The sequence below is a fragment of the Sceloporus occidentalis genome, unplaced genomic scaffold (genome assembly GCF_023333645.1).
Source record: "Sceloporus occidentalis isolate IW3139 unplaced genomic scaffold, rSceOcc1.0.p SCAF_15, whole genome shotgun sequence".
Lineage (NCBI taxonomy): Eukaryota > Metazoa > Chordata > Lepidosauria > Squamata > Phrynosomatidae > Sceloporus > Sceloporus occidentalis.
The window spans coordinates 4,801,244-4,823,241 of record NW_028316995.1 but is presented as its reverse complement, the minus strand read 5'-3'; the positions used below and the strand labels follow the sequence as shown (position 1 = coordinate 4,823,241).

At 37.3% G+C, this 21,998-nt stretch overlaps 1 protein-coding gene across 1 annotated transcript in view; it reads left to right on the top strand.

The window, feature by feature from the left end:
* Window positions 1-18,505: 18,505 nt before the first annotated feature.
* The window catches only part of LHCGR (luteinizing hormone/choriogonadotropin receptor), a 66,310-nt gene continuing 62,817 nt past the window's right edge, over window positions 18,506-21,998 (top strand). The window contains exon 1 of the mRNA XM_089481359.1: window positions 18,506-18,663. Coding sequence (XP_089337485.1) covers window positions 18,506-18,663 — 158 coding nt within the window. The remainder of the gene's footprint in view (window positions 18,664-21,998) is intronic.

The following is a 21,998-nucleotide window of genomic DNA, read 5'->3' as shown; positions in this document are numbered from 1 at the left end:
ATCAATGGGGTTTCTAATAAGTTGCTTAGGAATCTTATATATAGAGTGACCCCAAAATCCTAGACCATAGGTGAAAAATGGGCATGAAATAGCACTTTCCACCCTGCAAAAGCTTTTGTGACATTTCAGTTAACAGTTTTTGCATACTTTCACACCAGTCAATGGTGTTATAAGAAATACAGGCAATATTAGAACAATGCAGCTTTCCACAAAGGTCTACTAGGGGTGGAAAAGTCACCCTGATTTTTTTAAAATAAATTAACATACTAAAAACCCTTTTATCTATACCATGTGTATGAAGCTATTTTTTGCTGGGGTGAATATAGCAAACGTCTATACTTCAAGAATCTTATTTCTCTCCTATCCCCCCAACCTTTCCCTTATCCCCAAAGCGGTTGGCCTCTTTTTGTCAGGCGTCTAATAGTACAGAAGTACTTGCATTACATCTTCATTGCAAACAAAGTAAGCAACTAATTAAGAAAAATCTAGTATTGAAATATGTGCGTTAAACAAAATTTAAATTTAAAAACTATCTTTATCACTGCACTTCAACTTGGAGTAGGTTGTGCATTCTTTACTTTTTATTGTTTTACTTACCTATAATTGTTTTTAACTTAATAGTTTTCAGAGTAGCTCAACAGATTAAGACCTAATGTTCTCAGATTAACGTACGCCAAGAACAGATATGTTACCTTACTGCAGATGTTGAACAACATTTTGATCTTGACTGTTATTTTGTGATCTCAGTATAACCACCGGATCAAAAATTACTCCTTTCGAGAATTCGTTGCAGGAATTCTAAAATCCTTTCCTTCTATAATGCAGCAGACCCCATGGGACCTAATCATTTGTAAAATATATTTGTAAATGCTATGTTCTCTTTTTATTATTTTTATTAATATTGTTATTATTCCGGCACATGTATCTATTAACAAATTTCACAAATATTTCACTAAAACGTGGGACCTTCATCTTTAAGTCCAAATTATTTAATGTGATGCAGTACTTGCTATGCCTTTTTTTTCCACTGGACAGTGATACAGAACATGATGTTGCTATATAGAATGACAAGATGATCCTCCTAGCTAACTTATATTGTAACTAAGCACTCAGTGTTGTTGTTTGTTCCCTGGCCACCAAAATAAAGCACAATAGAGTTCTATGGCAGAATGGGTTTCAACAGTCATTAAAGGGACACTTCAGCCATGATATGCACTTTAACCTCTTTGTGACAATGGCTGATTTTATTTTTTGTACCCTTCGTGACAAAGGCTGTTTTAACATTCCTTGTTTAGCTCGTGTTTAGCTGTAATTTTCTTCTTTCTCGTTTAATGAACCCACACAAGTTATATCTTGTTTATCTTTGAGCCTGGTCAATTCAGTGTGCCCAATAAAACCATATATTTTTTAAAACTAGGCACCCCAGGGTATTTCAAATGCTGGCATTTTACCACCAGCCTTTGTTAAAGTTTGCGGTAATATTTTTTGTGTATATTTGTTGTACTTTATGTATGAATTTACAGGTCCTAGTATATGTCACTGTCACACAACACCCCAACATCTCCTGAGTACAGTGACACCCCACATGCATGGATTTGTTTGGGAAGTTTGGGGGCTGAAAGGCCATATTTGGAACTTGTGCATTTTTCAAATTGAAAATGAGACATATGGTCATCCTTCCCCGTGTGTTAATTGGGACATTGTTGAACCCGGCCAATTCAATTTACCCCATCAAATCATAAATTTTTTAAAAGTAGACACCCCATGGGCAGTTAACATGCCAGTATTTTAGCTCTTTCCATCCGAGAAGTGTTTTAAGATAAAGCAGTAATTTTAGGACTTGCTAAAAAAAATATTTTTGGGGGCCTTTTTTTTTTTTTTTTTTTTACATTTTTTGGAACTGAAAGGTTCCCCTGATGGTGGAATTTTTTTTAGATGTTACCATTTTTTTAACTTTTTTTTGTTTTTCATTTATTTTACTAATCACATAATGATAAGAAAGCTGGGCTCCATTGACTTGTATGGTTGAATGCAGTACCTGTATTCAACCTGCAAGTGGAGCCAAAGTTCTCAGGAGGACCTGAAGAGATTCTCACGAAAACTCTTTTATTCTTTAAAAGGACGCACCGCCATCTGGCGAGTGGCAAAATTACTCGCAGTGGCGGTTGTGACCGCTCCCCGGAGTTTGGTCAAAGTTTAGGAGGTGATCGTTGATAATAACGTCATATACTTACAACTCAGCTCGTCAGCTCCAGCACTGGCCCAGGGAGCGCTACTTAACAAATGTCCAACAATTGTTAATTGGATGATGAATAACTGCAGGAATATCAGCTCACTAGTTAGGCAATTATGCTTCATTCTTTGGATGATTTCAGGTTTGTATGCCTTAAAACCTTAAATTAAATGTTTGTAACCTACTGGCAATCTGCATTGGGACTTAACGCAAACTGTGGCCATTGAGAAGTCTTCATTGCTCAAATTGGTCAACTGTCATGTCAACTAATGTGCAATCCAAAATCAAAATTGCTGTAAATCATTTTTTTTCATTTCTAAATCTATAGAAGCCAGGTAAATCCTTTAAAATGACATAGTTTGTATTAATGTTTCCACTATTAGCAGACAGAAAAATATCCAATAGCCAAATGAAACAGTATTTCAGAAAAAATTTACAATGGGTCAGAATTAATTTTTTGCAAGCTACTTTACCTCGCTGGTTACTATAAGATTTAGTATGATTTTAAGGCAGTAATAAAACACTTGGATAATTGTAATGTTAGCACACAAAAAATGTTAATGTTAATCTCAAGGAATTAGAATAAAACAAATATTCTTTGAAATAGCAAGGTAGTATCAGTCAGTTGTCAGACATTATCTGCGTTATTAGTTGTCTTATTTATTACCATTAGTACAGTATGTTTTGTAGTGATTTTTGAGTTTAATTTGAGTTTAAATTAAAGCACTTCATGACAAGACATCTGGTGGCATAATTCAACGCAATTGTTAAATCCATTTAAAGAATATTTTTGCTTTCCGTTTTGACATTTTAGTTATTCAAGGCAACATTTTTATGTTTTGCATGTCTATTTTGAAAGGATTAACTCATATTTAAATTCAGGAATTAGTGTGGGATCATATCATAAAAATGTTTGTCTATCTCTATATTTCTGATGCAACATCTTAATATTGTATTGTAACTGACTAGTTTATCCTCAGAATTAAGTTATCAATGTAGTGCAATGTGATACTTCATAGCCATTTGTAATAGAATAAAAGTAGAACAGGATATTGGCCAGAGAAAGAAGTGTCCTTCACAGTTTGTCTTACTTTTCAGTGGGTCAACATATTCAAATAAAAAGATATAAAGTAACAAGCTTTCAAAACCTCATAATTTCGTTGTGTCCTGGAAGAACATGTACAGTATTTGCCCGAATATAGGCCGCACCCCCCCCCACACACTTTAAGTCTTTAAAGTGGGGGTGCGGCCTATATTGGGGTCTAGCGCACGAATGCAGGCGCCGGGCAGGCAGCAGGGTTAGGATACAGATCCCCCGCAGTGCTGCAGGGGACCTGCATCCTACTCTCCGATACACTGAGACAGCCTCCCCTGCCAGCACTTCCCACGGGGGGGGGGTAGCGCCGTCGTTTACGCTCACATCTCCGCAGCCGGTGAATGTCTGCACGATGCGCTTTAACAATATCCCTTGCTGGCACCTCCCACGGCGGAAGTGCCGGCACCGGAAGTTGTCTACGCGTATTGCGCAGATGTCCCCCGCCAGCCCCACAAGACACACGGGAGTCTGCTTTGGTAAGTCTAGGGGGGGCACATCTTGGGGGCAGAGTGGCAGCATATCTCGGGGGGGACGACAGAGTGGCAGCATGTCTCAGGGGAGAGCAGAGTGGCTGCATATCTCAGGGGGAACAGATTGGCAGCATATCTGGGGTGGGCAGAATGGCAGCATATCTGGGGGAGCAGAGTTGAAGCATATCTATTCCACTAAGTTGTTTTTTTTCTAAGAATCTAAATTTTTCTTTAAAAAAGCACCTAACTTTTAGTGTGCGGCCTATAATCGGGTACGGTCTATAATCAAGCCAATACGGTAATAAAAAAACACCTCATGAAAATGTTGTGAAACATATTTTATTAAGTACCACTTATAGTCACATTTCTAAAAGGACAATGTTATTATTGTTCTGCAGTTAGTTTACTTCTGTTTTATACTTAATGTATGAGTTTAACTATTAGAAGGACTCTATCCAACACAGAAAGCACAGAACATAGATACTTACAAGCCAACATTCAGTAGCCTTAGAAATATATTAAAGCTACTCTTTATCTGTTCAAGGTCATGGTGCCCTTAATAAGACTCAAGTGTTTGGGCTTATCTAATTAGGTAATAATCTGAATGGTTCTCCATAAAAAAGGCAAATGTTCAAGCATGTTCAAAGAAAAGTAAAAAGAAAAAGCAGAATAAGTTTTAGAGACAACTTTTCATCAGAAGCAAATTTATTATGTTGTCTTTCTGTCAATTATATTTTTCAAACATTTATTCATTAATATGAAAACTGAAAAATATTCAGCTTTGATATCAACAATGAAAGTACCGTATTTGCTCGTTTATAACACAAGGTTTTTTCCAGAGCAAATGCTCTGAAAAATACCCCTCGTCTTATAATCGGGGTCGTCTTATAATCAGACCTCAACTAGGTCTGACTATGAGACTAAGGTCCAGATCCCCCGCAGCGATGCAGGGGACCTGGATCCTCCTGTCTCCCCCCCCCCACTTACCGGTACTTCTGCGTAGATTCGCGTAGAGAGGAGGTGCGGTTAGCAGCGGGGGTTGTCTGCGTCCATTGCGCAGACGTTCTCCGGCTGTCAGAAATCAGAGTTCTCCGTGATCTCTGACAGCCGTGGAAGGTCTGCGCGATGGACGCAGACAACCCCCGCTAAACGCACCTCCTCCCGGCTGCAGCGAAAGTTGTCTACGCGAATCGCGTAGAGCTCTACACGCCGTCCAGACTACGCACCGGGGACTCAGAAGCTCCGGTAAGTTTGGAGGAGGGAGGGGGAGGGAGTGTTAAATGGGGGGCATAAGGCATTTCTGTAGGCAGAGTGCTCTATGAAATGCCTTTTAACCCCCTTAATGCCACTCTGCCTCCAGAAATGCCTTTTAACCCTCTATACGCCACTCTGCCTCCTGAAATGCCTTATACCTCCCTATATGCCCCTCTGCCCCATAATATACCTTTTAACCCCCTAAATGCCAGAGTGGCATATAGGGGTGTAAGGCAATTCTGGAGGCAGAGTGGCACATAGGGGGTCAAAAGGCATATCATGGGGGACAGTGGCATTTAGAGGGTTAAAAGGCATATCATGGGGCACAGTGGCATATAGGGGGTATAAGGCATTTCTGGGGCAGAGTGGCAAGCCAGGGGGCAGATGTGCATAACTGGGGGGCAGGTTGAAAAAAAAAAGGAAATAAAAACAAAATATTTTTCTCAATCATAGCTTTTATTAAAAAAAAAAATTCACATAGTTTACATGAATTAACATTTACTGGTAAAACTTTTTTCCTATAGAGTCGTCTTATATTCAGGCTTTTTCTTTTTTTCATAAATTAATATTCAGATTTTGGGGGGTCGTCTTATAATCAGGGTCGTCTTATAATCGGGCAAATACAGTAATATAGTTTACGCATGAAAACCAAAACAATGCTATAATAGGTGTCAATATTATAGGAAGAAGATGTATATTCGTTTTGGTTGAAGGCAAGTTATCAACTGATGATATTGAGACTACTGTGGCTGCTTATTTAGCAGTTGCAGGAAGGAAAATTACATCCATGGCCAGTTGAACAAATTAAGCTTTAGTTATAATTATATATAAATAATAGACTTGGGCACCAAGGGGCTCTTCATGTTCGTCTTCGTGCTCGTCTTCGGGGGAAAAAAAATCTTCGTATTTCGTGGACATTCTTCGTGTTCAGTTTTTCTTCGTTTTTTCCGGTTAAGGGGTTATCGCAGCTCTGGCGCCAGGAGTTTAAATGTACGTATGAGCAACTCTATTGGTCGTCAGCAGGGGGCTCGTCTTTTACACCCCTTAAAAGTTAGCAGCATGATCAGGGGCGTACCTAGAGTATTTGGCACCCGGGGCAGATCCTGTAAGTGGCACCCCCCCCCCACCAAATGTAAAGACATCTACAAAATTATGTTAAGAATATTTATTGCACCAATTTGTAAACTGTATGTCAACTGTAAACAACAAGAAATCTGAAAAAATAAATTAATAACTTATAAGTAAAATAAATACGTTTAAATACCATTTACTGAACATATAATAGTGCTTTCTTTAATAACCCTCCAAAAAAAACAGCATCCACATTGCCCACATAGAACCTGACCAGCACCCAAATTACACACACATAGGACGTGCCATCTTTGCCACCAAACAGCCCAGCATGAGTCAGCATTGTTCCCAAACAGCCGAGTGTACGCCATCTTTGTCCCATGAACACGCTCCCTGTGCCATCTTTGTCCCACAAACACCCTGCCTGTGCCATTTTTGTCCCATAAACACCCTGCTTATACCATCTTTGCCTTTTTGACAAATCAACTATACACCTATGATTAACACAAACACTTTTACAGTCACTCACTAATTCACTTTCATTCACACAATTCATTCACACAATCATTTATTCTTTCACACAAATTATTTACACATATTCATTGATGCATTCTAACAAATTCTTTAATTCTCTCACTCATTCAAACAATTCATCCACACATTAATCCATTCATTTTCGCTCTCTCATTCTGACTCTTTATTTCAATATTCTTGCTACCCTCCTTTCTCCCTATCTACCCATTCTCAACCCCTTCTGCCCTATCTACCCCTTCTCACTCCCTTCTCCCTATCTACCCCCTATCCCCCCGTCTCACTCCCTTCTCCCTATCTACCCTCTCCCCCCTTTGAAGTTCACTTACCTTTCAGGAGTCCTGCGGTGGGGGTGCAAGGCCTCTGTCTCCCATCTCTGCCACTGTATGGAACAGTATAGAGTGATGGGAGTTATGATGTACTTTAGAGCATAATTATATAATGAAAAAGACATTGGAAATGGTACAGCATAACACCCATCACTCTCACACATTTACCAATCCACATTTACCAATCCACACTTACCAATCCACATTTACCAATCCACAGATTCCACACATACCAATCCACACATACCAATCCACACATACCAATCCACAGATTCCACACATACCAATCCACAGATTCCAAACATACCAATCCACACATACCAATCCACAGATTCCACGCATACCAATCCACACATACCAATCCACAGATTCCACACATACCAATCCACAGATTCCACACATACCAATCCACATATTCCACACATACCAATCCACAGATTCCACGCATACCAATCCACACATACCAATCCACAGATTCCACACATACCAATCCACAGATTCCACACATACGAGTCCACACATACCAATCCACATTTACCAATCCACACTTCCCAATCCACAGATTCCACACATACCAATCCACACATTCCACACATACCAATCCACAGATTCCACACATACCAATCCACAGATTCCAATCATACCAATCCACACATACCAATCCACAGATTCCACGCATACCAATCCACAGATTCCACACATACCAATCCACACATACCAATCCACAGATTCCACGCATACCAATCCACAGATTCCACGCATACCAATCCACAGATTCCACACATACCAATCCACATTTACCAATCCACATTTACCAATCCACAGATTCCACACATACCAATCCACACATACCAATCCACAGATTCCACACATACCAATCCACTCTCACTGAATGATTTCCTACCTTTCCTCTTTTCTTCTTACAGCAGTAAGCTCCTTTTCTTCCTCTTCACTCCTCTTCTTCTGTCTTCTTCGCTCCTCTTCTCTGTCTTCTTCAGGGTCAAAGGGCACTGTGGGCGCGGCTTCAGTGTTGTGCGCCGGGATCTAACAACAAACCCCGGCGCACAGCAGCAGTTGCCGCGTGGATCGCGAGGGAGCGGTATCGGAGGTCTTTAACAGACCTCCGGCTCCCTTGAGTGATTTTAAGCCGCGCTCAAGGGAGATCCTTGAACCGGCTTAAAATCCCTCAAGGGAGCCGGAGGTCTGTTAAAGACCTCCGATACCGCTCCCTTGCGAGCCTTCTCCTCCAGCGGCGGACATTACTGTCCGTCTCTGGAGGGGTGCCGGGTGCCGGCAAGTTGGCACCCCCCTGATCAGCGGCACCCGGTGCGGACCGCCCCCCCCCCCCGCCCCCCCGCTAGGTACGCTACTGAGCATGATGTTATAGTAAGGAATTTAAATTAGGTGGAATGGTTCTTATCTGCCAAGAATTTTTGCTTCTATGGAACCAGTTGGGCAATTTTACTTTTACTTCCTCGTGTCACAGATGGGACACTCATCTATACTATGCCAGTGCTATATGTAGATGTTGACAGGAAGAGTCACTTTGTTGGCTCCAGTGTGGTGAGATATCTGCCAAACCACACGTGAGACTTTTTATGTTTGTGAGTGCATTTCCTAAATAACCTCCTACTGATTTATATTTATTTTCTCTTTAATTGGATGATTGTGTTTGTCTTTATATCATCATCTGAAGACTCCTGCATGACACATCTGCTACAGAAAAAGCTGCAGCAGCTGTGTGTATCCTGTATTTGTATTCCTTAATCAAGAGAAGTCAATTTGGGATTTGCATGGACTGTTATTAGCATATTAATACTAAAATAGCTATATGGTCTTTTCTATTTAGTTTTAACCATGTTGTAAGTTATATTGTTTCATTTCCTCTGAAATCATCCGACTATTTCTTTGAAATCCTTATGAACACGTGTGATAGAAATAACCAGAGTTTTGGTTTTTTTTGCTTTTTTATTTTAGGGTAGAAGTGCATGTTAATGATATCCGCTAAATGAATGTTTCTTCACACAGTGTGCTCTTCATTCCGCACCTGAGATGTCAAAAAGACCCTTTCCTTTTATGATATTCTATAATTGGACAAGAACATCCTTTCTCTTATTGACTGGGAAGTTAACATGCAGTCTGTTATCCATTTTAAAATGTAGTATCCGCAAACATGACATAATGTTAATATGTAAAATCTAAAAATAAAGTCAATCTCTTGACCTGACATTTAATTCCATTTATAAATCAGCATAAAAATCAGTGAATATACACCTTATTAACCGATGCAAAATTAGGATTTGATACTATTTGCCCTTCCAATAATTATAAATGCCTTATAGCACCTTTATCCATGGAAGAAGTCAGTTTAGCTGCCCCAAGAGTACATGTTCCTGAGCTAAAAGACTTGGCTCCCGAAATTAACTATAGACCCCTTGCCTTGACTGCTGTGATTTCTGGTTATGGATGATAGATAATCAAAAAATGACAGCTACTAAAACTAGAGGCTCTGTCCTTGGTAAAAGTTGTTGGGTTTTTTTGGTAAGGAACACACTTTTAGAGCTTGTACACTACAATAGGTGTCTGCTCTGCAAGATCCATTTCATACAGATAGATGCATACATTCAAGGTATTTTAGTCAATCATAGTTTAACTTTAGTTGTTACAAAAGTAACTTGTAACAATGAAAAAAATGCAGCATTAAAACATGATCTGTGCAATACTCTAAAACAGTTCCTTCGGCAGTGGACAAAGGTCAACTGTTCTTGCTACTTTGAATGCTGTTATATATTTATTGTTATATATTTGTTGTTATATATCACTTGTTGAATATTTAGTCCTGCTTTGACCATGTCACTTTTTAATATATACATTGCATTACTGAATTTTAATGTAGTATCTGTATCCCAGTGAGATGTAGATACAATCAATAATCCTTACACTAAGTAGTTCAAAGTATGGATTGACCTGTTAGGTTGCTAGTGATTATACCCATTAAACCATGGTGTTGAGATGGGGTTCTTTGCAGCTGGCAGCATAGAGTTCTCTAGTAAGGCTTCCTTGCTCTTGATCTGCACATCTCCTGCTGGTGTGGGTCGCTGCCATATGACGTCATATCCTGTACGCCAAAAGCAGCGGCACACAGACTGTGAAGAAGTAATCAACAGACAGATCTGCCAGCGGCTACACCTCTCTTGCACTCCCCTGTGTATAACTTGCACCCCCCCTGTGTATAACTACTACTTGGAATCGACTTCCACAAATGGTTTCAAGCAAAGATATTTATTATGTACACCTTGTATTCAGGTTAATACAATTTACTTCGTAAAAAGGGTAAACAACTGTACTGAAATATAATGAGCTCACATAGATTGGAATGCTGAGTTATTAAAATCTTTCTTGTCATGCTGTAGAACATGTTGTCTGCTATGTACACAACAGAGAACACGCAGTATTATAATTCATAGCTTTTGCAATATGATTCCTACCGTGCTATGTTCGGACACAGAGATCCATATAGCTATAATTCTGTTAATTTGGAATAGTTATTTGTTGGTCCAATGGTTTGGTGGAATTATGTAAATACATGGAGAATTTTATTCTCAGACCCACCTTTCACAAGTTTTTGTTTTCTTAATATAATAACATAAGCAATTGGTTAATTCAATATAAAAAAAAAGTTATGAATGATCTCTATTTATTGAACTGTATTTTAGTAATATTGCTAATTAAATGTAACAAATATATAAATGTTTAAGAAGATTGCCATTAGAAGTCAACCCCACAACTATATATATATATATATAAATATATATATATATATAACATTTGGACAGTATCATTATCATTTCCATTGATTAAATACATCTCTATGGTTGATATTTATTTTTTATTTTGATATGTAAAATGAATAAAAAAAATGAAAAATAGTGCAGTATGTCTAATGGAGCCAAGGTGAATAATAACAGGAAACACACTATATAGAGCTAAATATAGCTCTATTGTAACATGATGGGCAGTATAATCCCCGCCTCTGAATGTTCTTGTGGGTGTGGCTTCTTCTGATGATATGCTTAGGTCACAGGTTTTCAGAGTGGATATGTAGAGACATAAATGATACAAGACCTAGTGTACACTGTGGTAATGGGTTAGGCTTTAAAGAAATGAAAAAGTATTCACATTTGTGAGAGCAAATAAAGGTTGCTCAATTCTCATCAGCATGGGTGGTACTTTCCCCACCAAGGAAATAGCTCCAGTAAGGGGGAAAAAAAACTGAATATAAAACAGCATAAAAGTCGGGATAAAAATGAAAATAGAGGTCCAAAAATAAGAATAATCCAAAGCTTTATTAAATAATAGAAGCAAAAATGGATAAAACACCCACAACAACATCCAGAAGTGGGGATTATAGTGCCCATGCTGTTACATGCCCTTACAGCCATCATACCCTTAGGCGCGACCGCCACACCCATCCTACTAATGAAGGAGTGTTTAGCTTTTATTTTCTACTTCATTTCACATTTCAAATCTAAAGTGATTATCTGTACCTGCCTATGTAGCTGAATAGCCCCAACCACGTGGCCAACCAGCCCTACCCACTCACGAACCCACTCCCACCAAAAAAACAAGGTTTTCTTAGAACTCAATATGGGTAATTGAAGTATTCCATGATTTGCTTTTCTAGTCTCACAACAAAGAATGTATTAATGTACCTTTTATTTTTTTACATTTTTAAAACCCGCAAGGATTACACATTACTGATGATCAGGTCAAGTCTGCTTTGACACTTGAATTACATTTTCTTTTGTTCAATGGCACATTGTGTGTAAAAACACATATCTCACAATTTTCCCTTAACATTAGATGATAATTGGATCAGAAAAATAAGAGTACTTGTGAATGTTTGAAAAGTAATTGGCTATTACATAATGAGATATGGTGGCTGCTACTTTTAAAGTAGACTGACTTATCCTTTGACCTTACAAGAGGAAAAGACACACAAATAATATATTATTCTGCATTTTAATTAGACATGCAATGGGAAGTTAATATAGATTTGGGTTCTTTGAGCTCCTCATGTAAATCGTGATTTAAGCCATTTCATGCACTTGACTAGTTGAACTTTCTTTTGTTACTAATGAGGGAGTGTTTATCTTTCATTTTCTACTTCATTTCACATTTCAATTAGGCTGAAACTAAAGCAATTACATGCAACTTATTTTCTAAGCTTACCCTGGATAAACACATTGAAGCCTATTTACGCTCTCTTTTACTAGTACAAAACCATTAGGGTATGAAAGGCAAAGTACACAAAAAAAAACAAACAAAAAACACCAAATCGAATTAATATAAAATGATATTGTTCCATTTTGCATAATGTAAACTATGGTTTATCCTTATGGAAGTAACACCTTATTTATTAGCGTATTAACCCATTAATATGATGATAAGTATATCGCTTGTAAGGATAACTCTCATGTATGCATGCAAAAGTAAAACTGTAAATATATCAACTTCCATTCCCGACACATTAACTAACCTTGTGTCAATAAACATTAAACATCCATGATGTAACTAGCTACAGAAACTCTAGAGAGCCAAACCATTATCTACAAAAACACATTGACTATGAAGTCCCCATTTTGCTCTGCTTAGATTATTCTAATGGTACGCTGCAGCTCAATGGGCAAGTTCAGGAGATCGGAACCCTCCTTGTACCTGTCCCATTTACACTAGCTGCCACAGAGCTCTGATTGACCTTTCGTGACCTCGTTTGGACTGTGCAATTTTTAGCCCTGGGTGTAAGTTTAGTTTTTTGAGATAAACAAGAAATATCTGAATTAATATAATACAATATCAACTAAAAGTTACTTAGGATAAAGACTAGAGGGGCTTTGTATTTAAAATAACAAGTGATGGATTGAATTATAAAAAAGCTAAGTTAAGGCGTATAACACAAATGTTCATTAATTTAAAATGAATGCAATATATTGAAGTAACTGTGTCATACTTAGAGTTTTGCTTTCCATCTTCTGATGGATCAGCAGTGGCAGTATATACAAGGAGTTATATGGAAACTTCACCAGTAGAAGTTTTCTTTGGCTCCTAAATTGGGTTGCATTAACATTATTATTTATTGTAATGTTGCCTGTGACTCAGAGTTTTACATCTCCTTCATCTTTCTTAAAATGACTATTGTCAATAGATGAGGTGTAACTGTGACAAGAGAATTAATTCTTTTGGTATGGTTTCAGCAGTTTGCTTCATAGGTCTCCTCTTCTTCAGGAAATCTCCAATGAGTCTAGTGACACAAATATGAGATTAACTTTTGGATAGGGTTGCAGAATAACCACCTTTTTTTGTGTAAAACAATGTGATACTCATAAATACATAAAGAGAAGGTATAGAAAACTCATAAAATGTGCAGAGAAAGTAACCAGTCATCACCGAATTGCCCCCTAAATTCCTTCTTTCTCTAGACATCCCGATGACTATGTGTAGAATTGATAATAAAAACACTAATAAAGGCCCAAGTTGTTTAAATTACGCCAGCCCATGGGACAAATAGTAAAGGATAAGGATCACTTGGCATGGGTAGAAGTATGATTGGCATGCCCCAGTCATATAAGCTGTAGCTGATAGTGGGTCAATGCCCTTATATTTAGACAGCCAGTTGTTACATGCAGATGACTTGACATGTAGGTGGGTCTTGCGCTAGATATATGAATTATACAAGAGTGGTCCATATATGATATACATCTAGAATTGATATTTCAGAATAATAAATAATAATTAGTAATTGTTAGTTATTTGGCTAGTTCTTAAATATTTTGATTTTTATATAACACTTTTTTATATTTTTTATATATTGTTCTACCATTAATGCATCTGTTAATGATTAGGTTGCTTTGTGTATCTTAAAACAAAAAATAAAAAATCAAACAGCAGTACACTATCCTATAGTAATAAAAGCAGTTATATTTATAGCACTTGTGCACATATATCATTATTTAAGCCTCTCTAAACCATTTGTAAATGTATTATGTAGTATGTAGCACCTATTGTATCTATGTTACGCTATGCTATTGCAGAGACATTTTAAGCTTGATTTCACTTACTCTCTTTTCAGCCAAACTCCTTAGCCCTATGACTAATATATCACAAATAGTGATCATAGTTTAAATATGTTTTGGGCAGGCCTTAAGAACAGATTGACCCAGAGAGTAATCTTTTAATATTAGCTCTGTTTTTCTATTTTTTTTTATGTACCATTTATTTGTCTCTAATCATTGACATTATTTTACAGACATTTTTTTAAAAACATATGAACCTGCAATAGAAAGTGCAAGATGATAATATTTTATTATTGGGCCAGGAGGAAAATGGAGTTAAAAAAACATATAGCACAAGTGGAGGAAGAATGTGAACTTATACACTGACACACAAATCATAATTTTATTGTTTGTGTTTAGTATTTTAGATGTTCTCTTTATTTTTTTTTATTTGCATGATATACTCACCAACAATTAGCCCCAGCACTGACACGTGCAAGAGTTCCAGGGGTACTAGGGAGGCGTTGTGCATCATTCACAAAAAGCACTCTGATTATATTGCCCCATTAATCATGTAACATTTAGCTTTTTATATAATTGTGCTAAAAACTGTTTCACGCATAGGCTGTTGCCATAGAAACTATAAATACTTCCTAAAAAAAAATCTGTGTTTCCTTTATGTGATTAACCTTTTAAAGTACCGTTACATAAGTTATGGTGGGTAAAAGGTGATGGAAACCCTTCCACTTAAATTTAAGGGGTAGTAGAAGTATTATTAAACACTCATCTACAGATGCCAGACAAGCCAGAAGGCTTGTTTTTCCCTCAGAAATCTCATGGTGCTTCGACAACCACAAGGGATTCTGGGTAGGCACATGCAAATAAGGTTAACAATTATCACCAATTGTTAACCTTATTTGCATGTGCCTACCCAGAATCCCTTGTGGTTGTCGAAGCACCATGAGATTTCTGAGGGAAAAACAAGCCTTCTGGCTTGTCTGGTGTCTGTAGATGAGTGTTTAATAATACTTCTACTACCTTTTAAAGTAAAAAGAGAAAAAATACAGAATTGCCTTTTTACATGCTAGAGAGCAAAATTAGTAAAACGGCACCTTTAAGTTCACAGAATTTGCTTGGTAACCTGTGAAATCTGTAATCTGTATAATTCATATCACAATATATTAATGTTGGGCTTTTCACCAAGAGAAAATTGTTGAATATGTAATGAGATTTTCATGAGCCAACCTGAGTTGAAAAACGTTGTTTGGCCACAGAAGGACGTGTGCTCACACAAACCTTTGTCTGCAGAATAGTGATTTTTCTTTTAGATGGCTGACAGGTCCAGAAAAGTAATTGTACTTGGATATTCAGGCCAAAACTGTGAACTTTCTGACAATAAACTCTATTTTTCTTCATGCACTAAGTCCAGGGTTGTCTATATTGTTAATGGGGACCCAGGATTTAATTTATTAAAGGGACCTGGAGCCTCCACAGGTTCTCAATGCCTTGCCCTCTCAAACTCAGCTTTCCTTACTACTCTTTATCTTAATACAAAGCAAGAGATAACTTTGACTATCTCAACGTAATATTGCTTAGCCTGCCACTAGGTCAAAATGCTTTTTAGGATGTGTTTCCCTTTCTGTATTTTTTTCCTCCTTCTCATGCCCATAATTTCAGTTTCCTCCCATCCATTGATAGGTGGCAAGGGCAACAACATATTCTAGGTTAGGCCAACTAGTCCTAGGTCTGGGAGAGGCAGTCCCCCTGCCACAAAACTGGGGACAGATAGCCCTCTTGGGCAATCTACCACCTGTCGCACCACAGTCGGACATTTTTAAGGAAGGTATCCATAATCAACCCATTTACTATGGAGGGCTGTGGCGATATGGAGCCCTGGTATATGAAGTATGTCCTTTACAGTGAGGGACAACTATCCTGTGCCAGGTCTAGGGCATCTCCCAAGCAAATTACACAAAAAAGTGGATGTTTTGCTGTGATGTCCTATTACAGACCCTTCATTTTGATAAGTAGAGATGTTTTTAAGATAAAAATGCAAACTTTACCTGGCCTTCCATTAAGGTTGCAGTTCTGTATAAAATAATATAACACATCTCATGGCTATGTTGTTTTGGCTTAGTAGATATCTGGTATCTCGTTTAGACATTTGCTCATACTTGACTCAATTTTTGTTAAATTGCCAGACAGTGAGTAAACATCTAGGAGACACCGGACAAAATTTTCTCTATACCCAAAGGATAACAAAAACTTGATTGTGGTTTCTATAAACCTGATAGCCTTAATGAGAGATCATCTTCCAAAGTAGATGCTGTAAAGTTGTCACCAGAGGCAAAGTAGAAAGTGAGCAGGAGAACAAGTGAGCCCTCTACTTGGGATCGCTACTAATATTTCTACTTTTACAATTGCAATTTCACTTGCAACAAGATGTAGTCATGTACCCGCCATTTCCACCATGATTGTATCTACCTTTGACCTTTATATGAGGTCACACTTATTTTATTTAATTGTCTGTGAAAAAGAGTAAAAAAACGAAACTTGCAGATAGTCTTTTTTGAAACAGGCAATTTTCATATTGTGCTCTTCGCGAATTTTCTCAAGAGATCTCTTAGGGTTTTTACTCTGATCTCAGATTTAATGGAGAGATCAAGGTGGTCAAGCAGACCACTTTCTTCCTGTTCTACAGAGATTTAAATATAATCGAAGATTACCAATTAGTCCGTTTCTCAATTGTATAACACCGTTGAAATCCCTGCTTGCACCCAGGTTGAGATTAAGGATATATTTATCTCCTGATGAGTTATAGTTAAATTATAAATAAAGATATATTTTTAGAGTTAATCCTTAACTGGTTAATATTCAGAACAGACTCAGGGTCAGCTCTTCTAGACAGTTCCCAGATAAAAATATGTCACTGCCGGACAAACAAACTTTAAGCATTGTTTACACACGCATACCACCAGAACTACAAATATAAAAAGTGGTAAGGATACATATAAGAAGACCACATGTTCCATACAAGCTGCATAATAGCTGCAAGAAATATAATCAATGACACATTGAGGTATTTGTCACATTTACACAGCCAATTTTAGAGGGACACATTTCACATGTTGCAGACTAGCATATGTAATGTGCCGGCCATTGTAGTAGGTGGGATGTATAAACTCATAGAATGATTATACATAGTTAAACATCTCACATACTGCATATTGATCAGCTTTACCAGTGCTGATCAATGTGTTAAATGTATATATGTCCCTTATAAAGTGTCTGATTCTTTAATGGTGTTGACATGCTTGGGTTGTCTTTATGTCAAGGGACTTTAATCGATCAAGAGGAGTAGGTAGGTGTTAGGTATTACCTGTTGGATCGTGATGAACCAGTTTAGGTGTATCTAACGTGGTTTGTTCTTGGACTTTGTTTGTGGTTCCTGATTCTGACCCGGATTTTGCTCCTGCCTTCCAATGTGGTTCCTCGCTCTGGTTTTCCACCTGATTTGCTTGTGACTACTCCATCTGGCTGCCCGGTTTCCAACATTCTGGATTCCTGGCTCCACATTTGGCTTGTTTCGTCATCTATCTAGTGGCCCCTATAGATCCCTTGTGGATCCCTCTGCCAGTATTTTCTTGACAATTCCCTCTAGATTGTAAGCTTGCGATCAGGGCCCTCTATGTTTGAGTCTGAATATGTTTGTCTAATTTTGTCTGTAGCTTCCTTTCTTATGCTCTATACCAAAGTGCTGCATAACTTGTTGGCGCTTTATAAATAAATGGTAATAATAATAATAATAATAATATTGGTTGGAATGGGTTAGCCCAATATATATATATATATATATATCGTTATTTTCCCTTTACTATCTAACACATGTGACGGCAGGGGTTACTACTCCAATGGAGATAGAAAGGACAGGGTGAAAGCTGTTGCTTTCCATTTTGAGAGCTATACTTGATCCTCAAAGAACGCAATGTAACCATTTAAAAAACACAGAACCATTTAGACTAATATTTTCTTAAAGCATTAACAGAAACAAACGGCATTCTTCTTATAATTTCTCTGAGAAAGCCTTTTCCCTTTCACGACCACAAAAAATAATTTGCCCGGCCCGAAATTACAAACAGATCATAAATAAAAAATGTCTGCTTTTTAATTTTGATTAAATGACAACATTTGATTAAGGGGACATTACACAATATCTTTTGATGTGCGATAATAAATTACTTAGGGTTTCTGGAAAAAAAAAAAAAATAGTTTTGTAAAGTTAAAGACAGGAGGAGCTCTCACAAGGATACATGTTTAGTCAGTCTGTATGCAGGCTAAAAATAGGCTCACGTTGCATTCAAGAAACACAAACTGTTCGATCTCTCTGCTCCAATTCAGTTATGGACATCAGAAAAGAAAAAATGGAATTAAAATAATACGGCCAGGAAACTGCTGAGACCAAGCTCATCATGTTGACTCTGAATTTGTTGTACCTTTTTCTTTATCTTGCTTACCTGAAACCAACGAGATCCGTTCAAACTAATGGTTGCAAGCTCTGTGACTGTAGTGGAGTGAGTCTTACATGCCCAGGGCATTTGGCAGGCTCCAGAACACCTGGACTACATCTGTAAGTATGGCACAAATACAATGAATATAGGCTAAGACAGACCAGCTGCATAATATATAATATAACAATATATATCCCATTAAATATCCAGTATAATATTTAGGGAATTATTTTTAATTTATTTTAATTATTGCACAGGCTGTTTTTTGTATTTTCTTCATCAATATTTTTTTTGGGAAAAAATTACGGTTCAAAAGTTCAAAGCTGGTTTCATGAGAACTTTTTTTTCCTTTTGTTGGAAAACATTTCTGAAATGTTCAGTTTGCTAGAAAAAAAGCACAAGTCTTAGTATAAAAGAGAAAAAGCAGTCAATAAATCATTTGAATTGTCCGCACTTTCTCTTTTAAATATGGGTATTGTTTAGAACATTCACAAAATAGTTTTGCAGAGAATATGCCGCAAATGTGTTTCAGAAAATAGAAATATGTTTCAATGAAGCCCCAAAATTAATATGTCATTTCCCATACACAATATGGCACTGAACTTATGCTCAGTATTTTTACCTGGCAGCAAAATTATATTGTGTTATTGTCTATTTCTAAACATGGGACACTAGGCACATGTAACAAACATTATATGATTTCTGGTTGTATTTTATTAAACAAAAAACTAAATTTTTTTTAAAAACTACCTTTTGTAAATTATGGAGAGAATGGAATATTTTAATATATTTCTTAAGGGATATAAGGACTTTGCAAATTCAAGGCATGCATATACATATGGTTTGGACATAATATATATATATATATATATATATATATATAGATATATATATATATATATATATACAGATATAGATATAGATATATAGATATAGATATATAAAGCGAAATATCTCCAGCTTTTCACGATTCAAGCATAGTTTGTTTTCCGATTTGTTGTACTTTCAGTACCCTTCCCAATAGTATATTGACTAATCTCACTAAAGCAGTTAAAAGAAACAGAGTAACATACTTTCACACCAAAATATAAAGTCATGAGTTTTGAATTATAAACTCCGCACAAGAATACTTTTTCCACCATAAATAATGTCTGTAAATTACCATTCGATGTTTCTAGGTTCTTATCAGATATATAAATAAAAAGACATCTGAATTTGTCTTAAGTGGGACATAATGTTAAAAATGTTCAGCTGAAATGAAAAAGGGAACGTATGTTCAAAGCTGTGCATCACACTCCTGGTTTTGTACACTCATATTTAAAAAATGTGTATTTTTTTGAGACACGGGACAACTGTATGATTTAATAAACCAATGCTTTAGGACTACCTGTGGCGTAACTAAAATGGTTGGAGAAGTTTCATCTGAAGTGCTCTGCACCCACTGCTACCCCTGGACCTTATCATATTGTAGAGTGAAACGGATTTGTTGCTGCATCTACGTAGACCTGTAATCTCATGTTAGTCTGTACGTGTGAAGAGATCCTGGGCATTAGTCAATGTCACATCCAGTCTCCATATACACGCATACATAGGAGGGCAAAAAAAAATTTGTATCAACAGAAGGAGGAATCTCCCCGCTGCCCCACTAGCGCACTCTCTGTAATCATATTTGTGAAAGAGGGTAAGAAGAACAATGGGAATGGAAGGGAATTTCCTAAAATAGGCACCCCTAAGATTTATGCCTCTGTGTACTAAAATGCATCATTGTAGTCATACATAGCCAGATTAAGGAGCTATGGGCCCTAAAGCAATTATACGAGAAAAGCCCCTTCTCTGGATTTCCCGCCTTTAGCAAGCCATTTTCCCCACCTCTCTCTCTGCTTTCTGCCTCTTGTGGTCTTTTTTTCCTTCTGTTCTATTGTCTCTTTTGTCCTATTTTTTGTACCTCACAGCTGCATTGCGTGATCTTTCAGTGTCATTACTATGATGCTCTCATGAATTCTTCCATACAATGTAAACCACTGCCACTGGAGCTGTTTGGTCCTGTTTGATGCTGTGATAAAGAAGAAGAAGAAGAAAATGGAGGAGAAGGTGGCTAGGAGACAGGGACATGGAAGCAGTCAGTGGAGAAGACAAGGAGACATTTAGAGAATACATGAAAGATAGTAAATGAAAGTGTGAGAGAATGCAAGTGAGATAGTGTGAAAGAGCATGAGAGAGTAAACGAGGGTGAGTGAAAAAACAATGAAATTGAAATGAAAATTCTTAGCTTCTTTGCTTTATTTTCATTTGTTTCATTGGGGCCCAGTCTCGTTTTGTAAATTTGTACGAATTTACAAAATTGGCAACTTTCATTAAAATTAAATGTTTTACCAATCTGAATGCAAAGTCTAATATGTATTTATATGTACTATATATAGATGCACATACACACATTTCAACGCAAAGCAAAGAGAGGATCAGTGTTGATAGGTTCCAAAAAGATCTGGGGATGAAGACCACTAGTTATTGGGACTTTGTCCTAGAACTAGCTTATTCTGACGTCTGTGGAGCTTCACTACTCTATAAGATTTTCTTACTTTTCTTACTATAGCCTTGTTAAGGAAATAAATTAAAATGGCAACCCCCAGCATGCTTTTATATCTGCTAGTTTTTGTTCTGTGATTGTAAAACACATAAATATATATAATATTGATCAAAAAAAGTCTCACAAATAGTAACCTTATAATTTATTTATGTTGCACGTGAATTCTCCCCTACCCATGATCCTCTGATATTTGGAAGCTAGTTCTCGCAACCTGGAAACCTTTTGCAGACAAGATCATGGCACTGATAGTGTCACATGTGATCCAGTACACAACGTAATTATGTAGATATTTATGCCACGAATGACACTAAACATCGTTACACAAGCCATGTATTGTCGCAAAAACTACAAAATGTGTCATTATTTGTGACAATTCCATGAGAAGAATGATAAGATGTGTCTGACGTCAGCACTGGATTTTGCTCCTCATCCACTTGAAGTAACGAAAACTCTTTAGCTTACATTAATACTGACAATATACATGAAAATAGTGGTAGTTCCCCTTTAAAGTGTCACTGTACAGTGCAGTAAGCATGGTGACTATTTCCTCTGACAACATCAACAGCTGAACATCTCAGAGGAAGCAAAGGAAACCTACTGCATCCTAGAGTTTACTGGATGTTAAAACTTTAACAAATCTTTGAACTCCTACTTCCTTAAGGTGCCCGAAGAAAGAAAGTTTTATTAGATATTGATCTAGTAAAAAGCATTTCTGGGAACTTCCCTGGGTACGCTAAGAGGAACCTTCCTCCTTTTCAAGGCGGCAGTGCTAGCCACACATGCTGCTAGGCCATGTGTTGGGGCATGACTAGCCTCAAACAGCCTTTAGTAGATGAGGAATGGGAGGACGGTAGGTGGTGAAGTGGC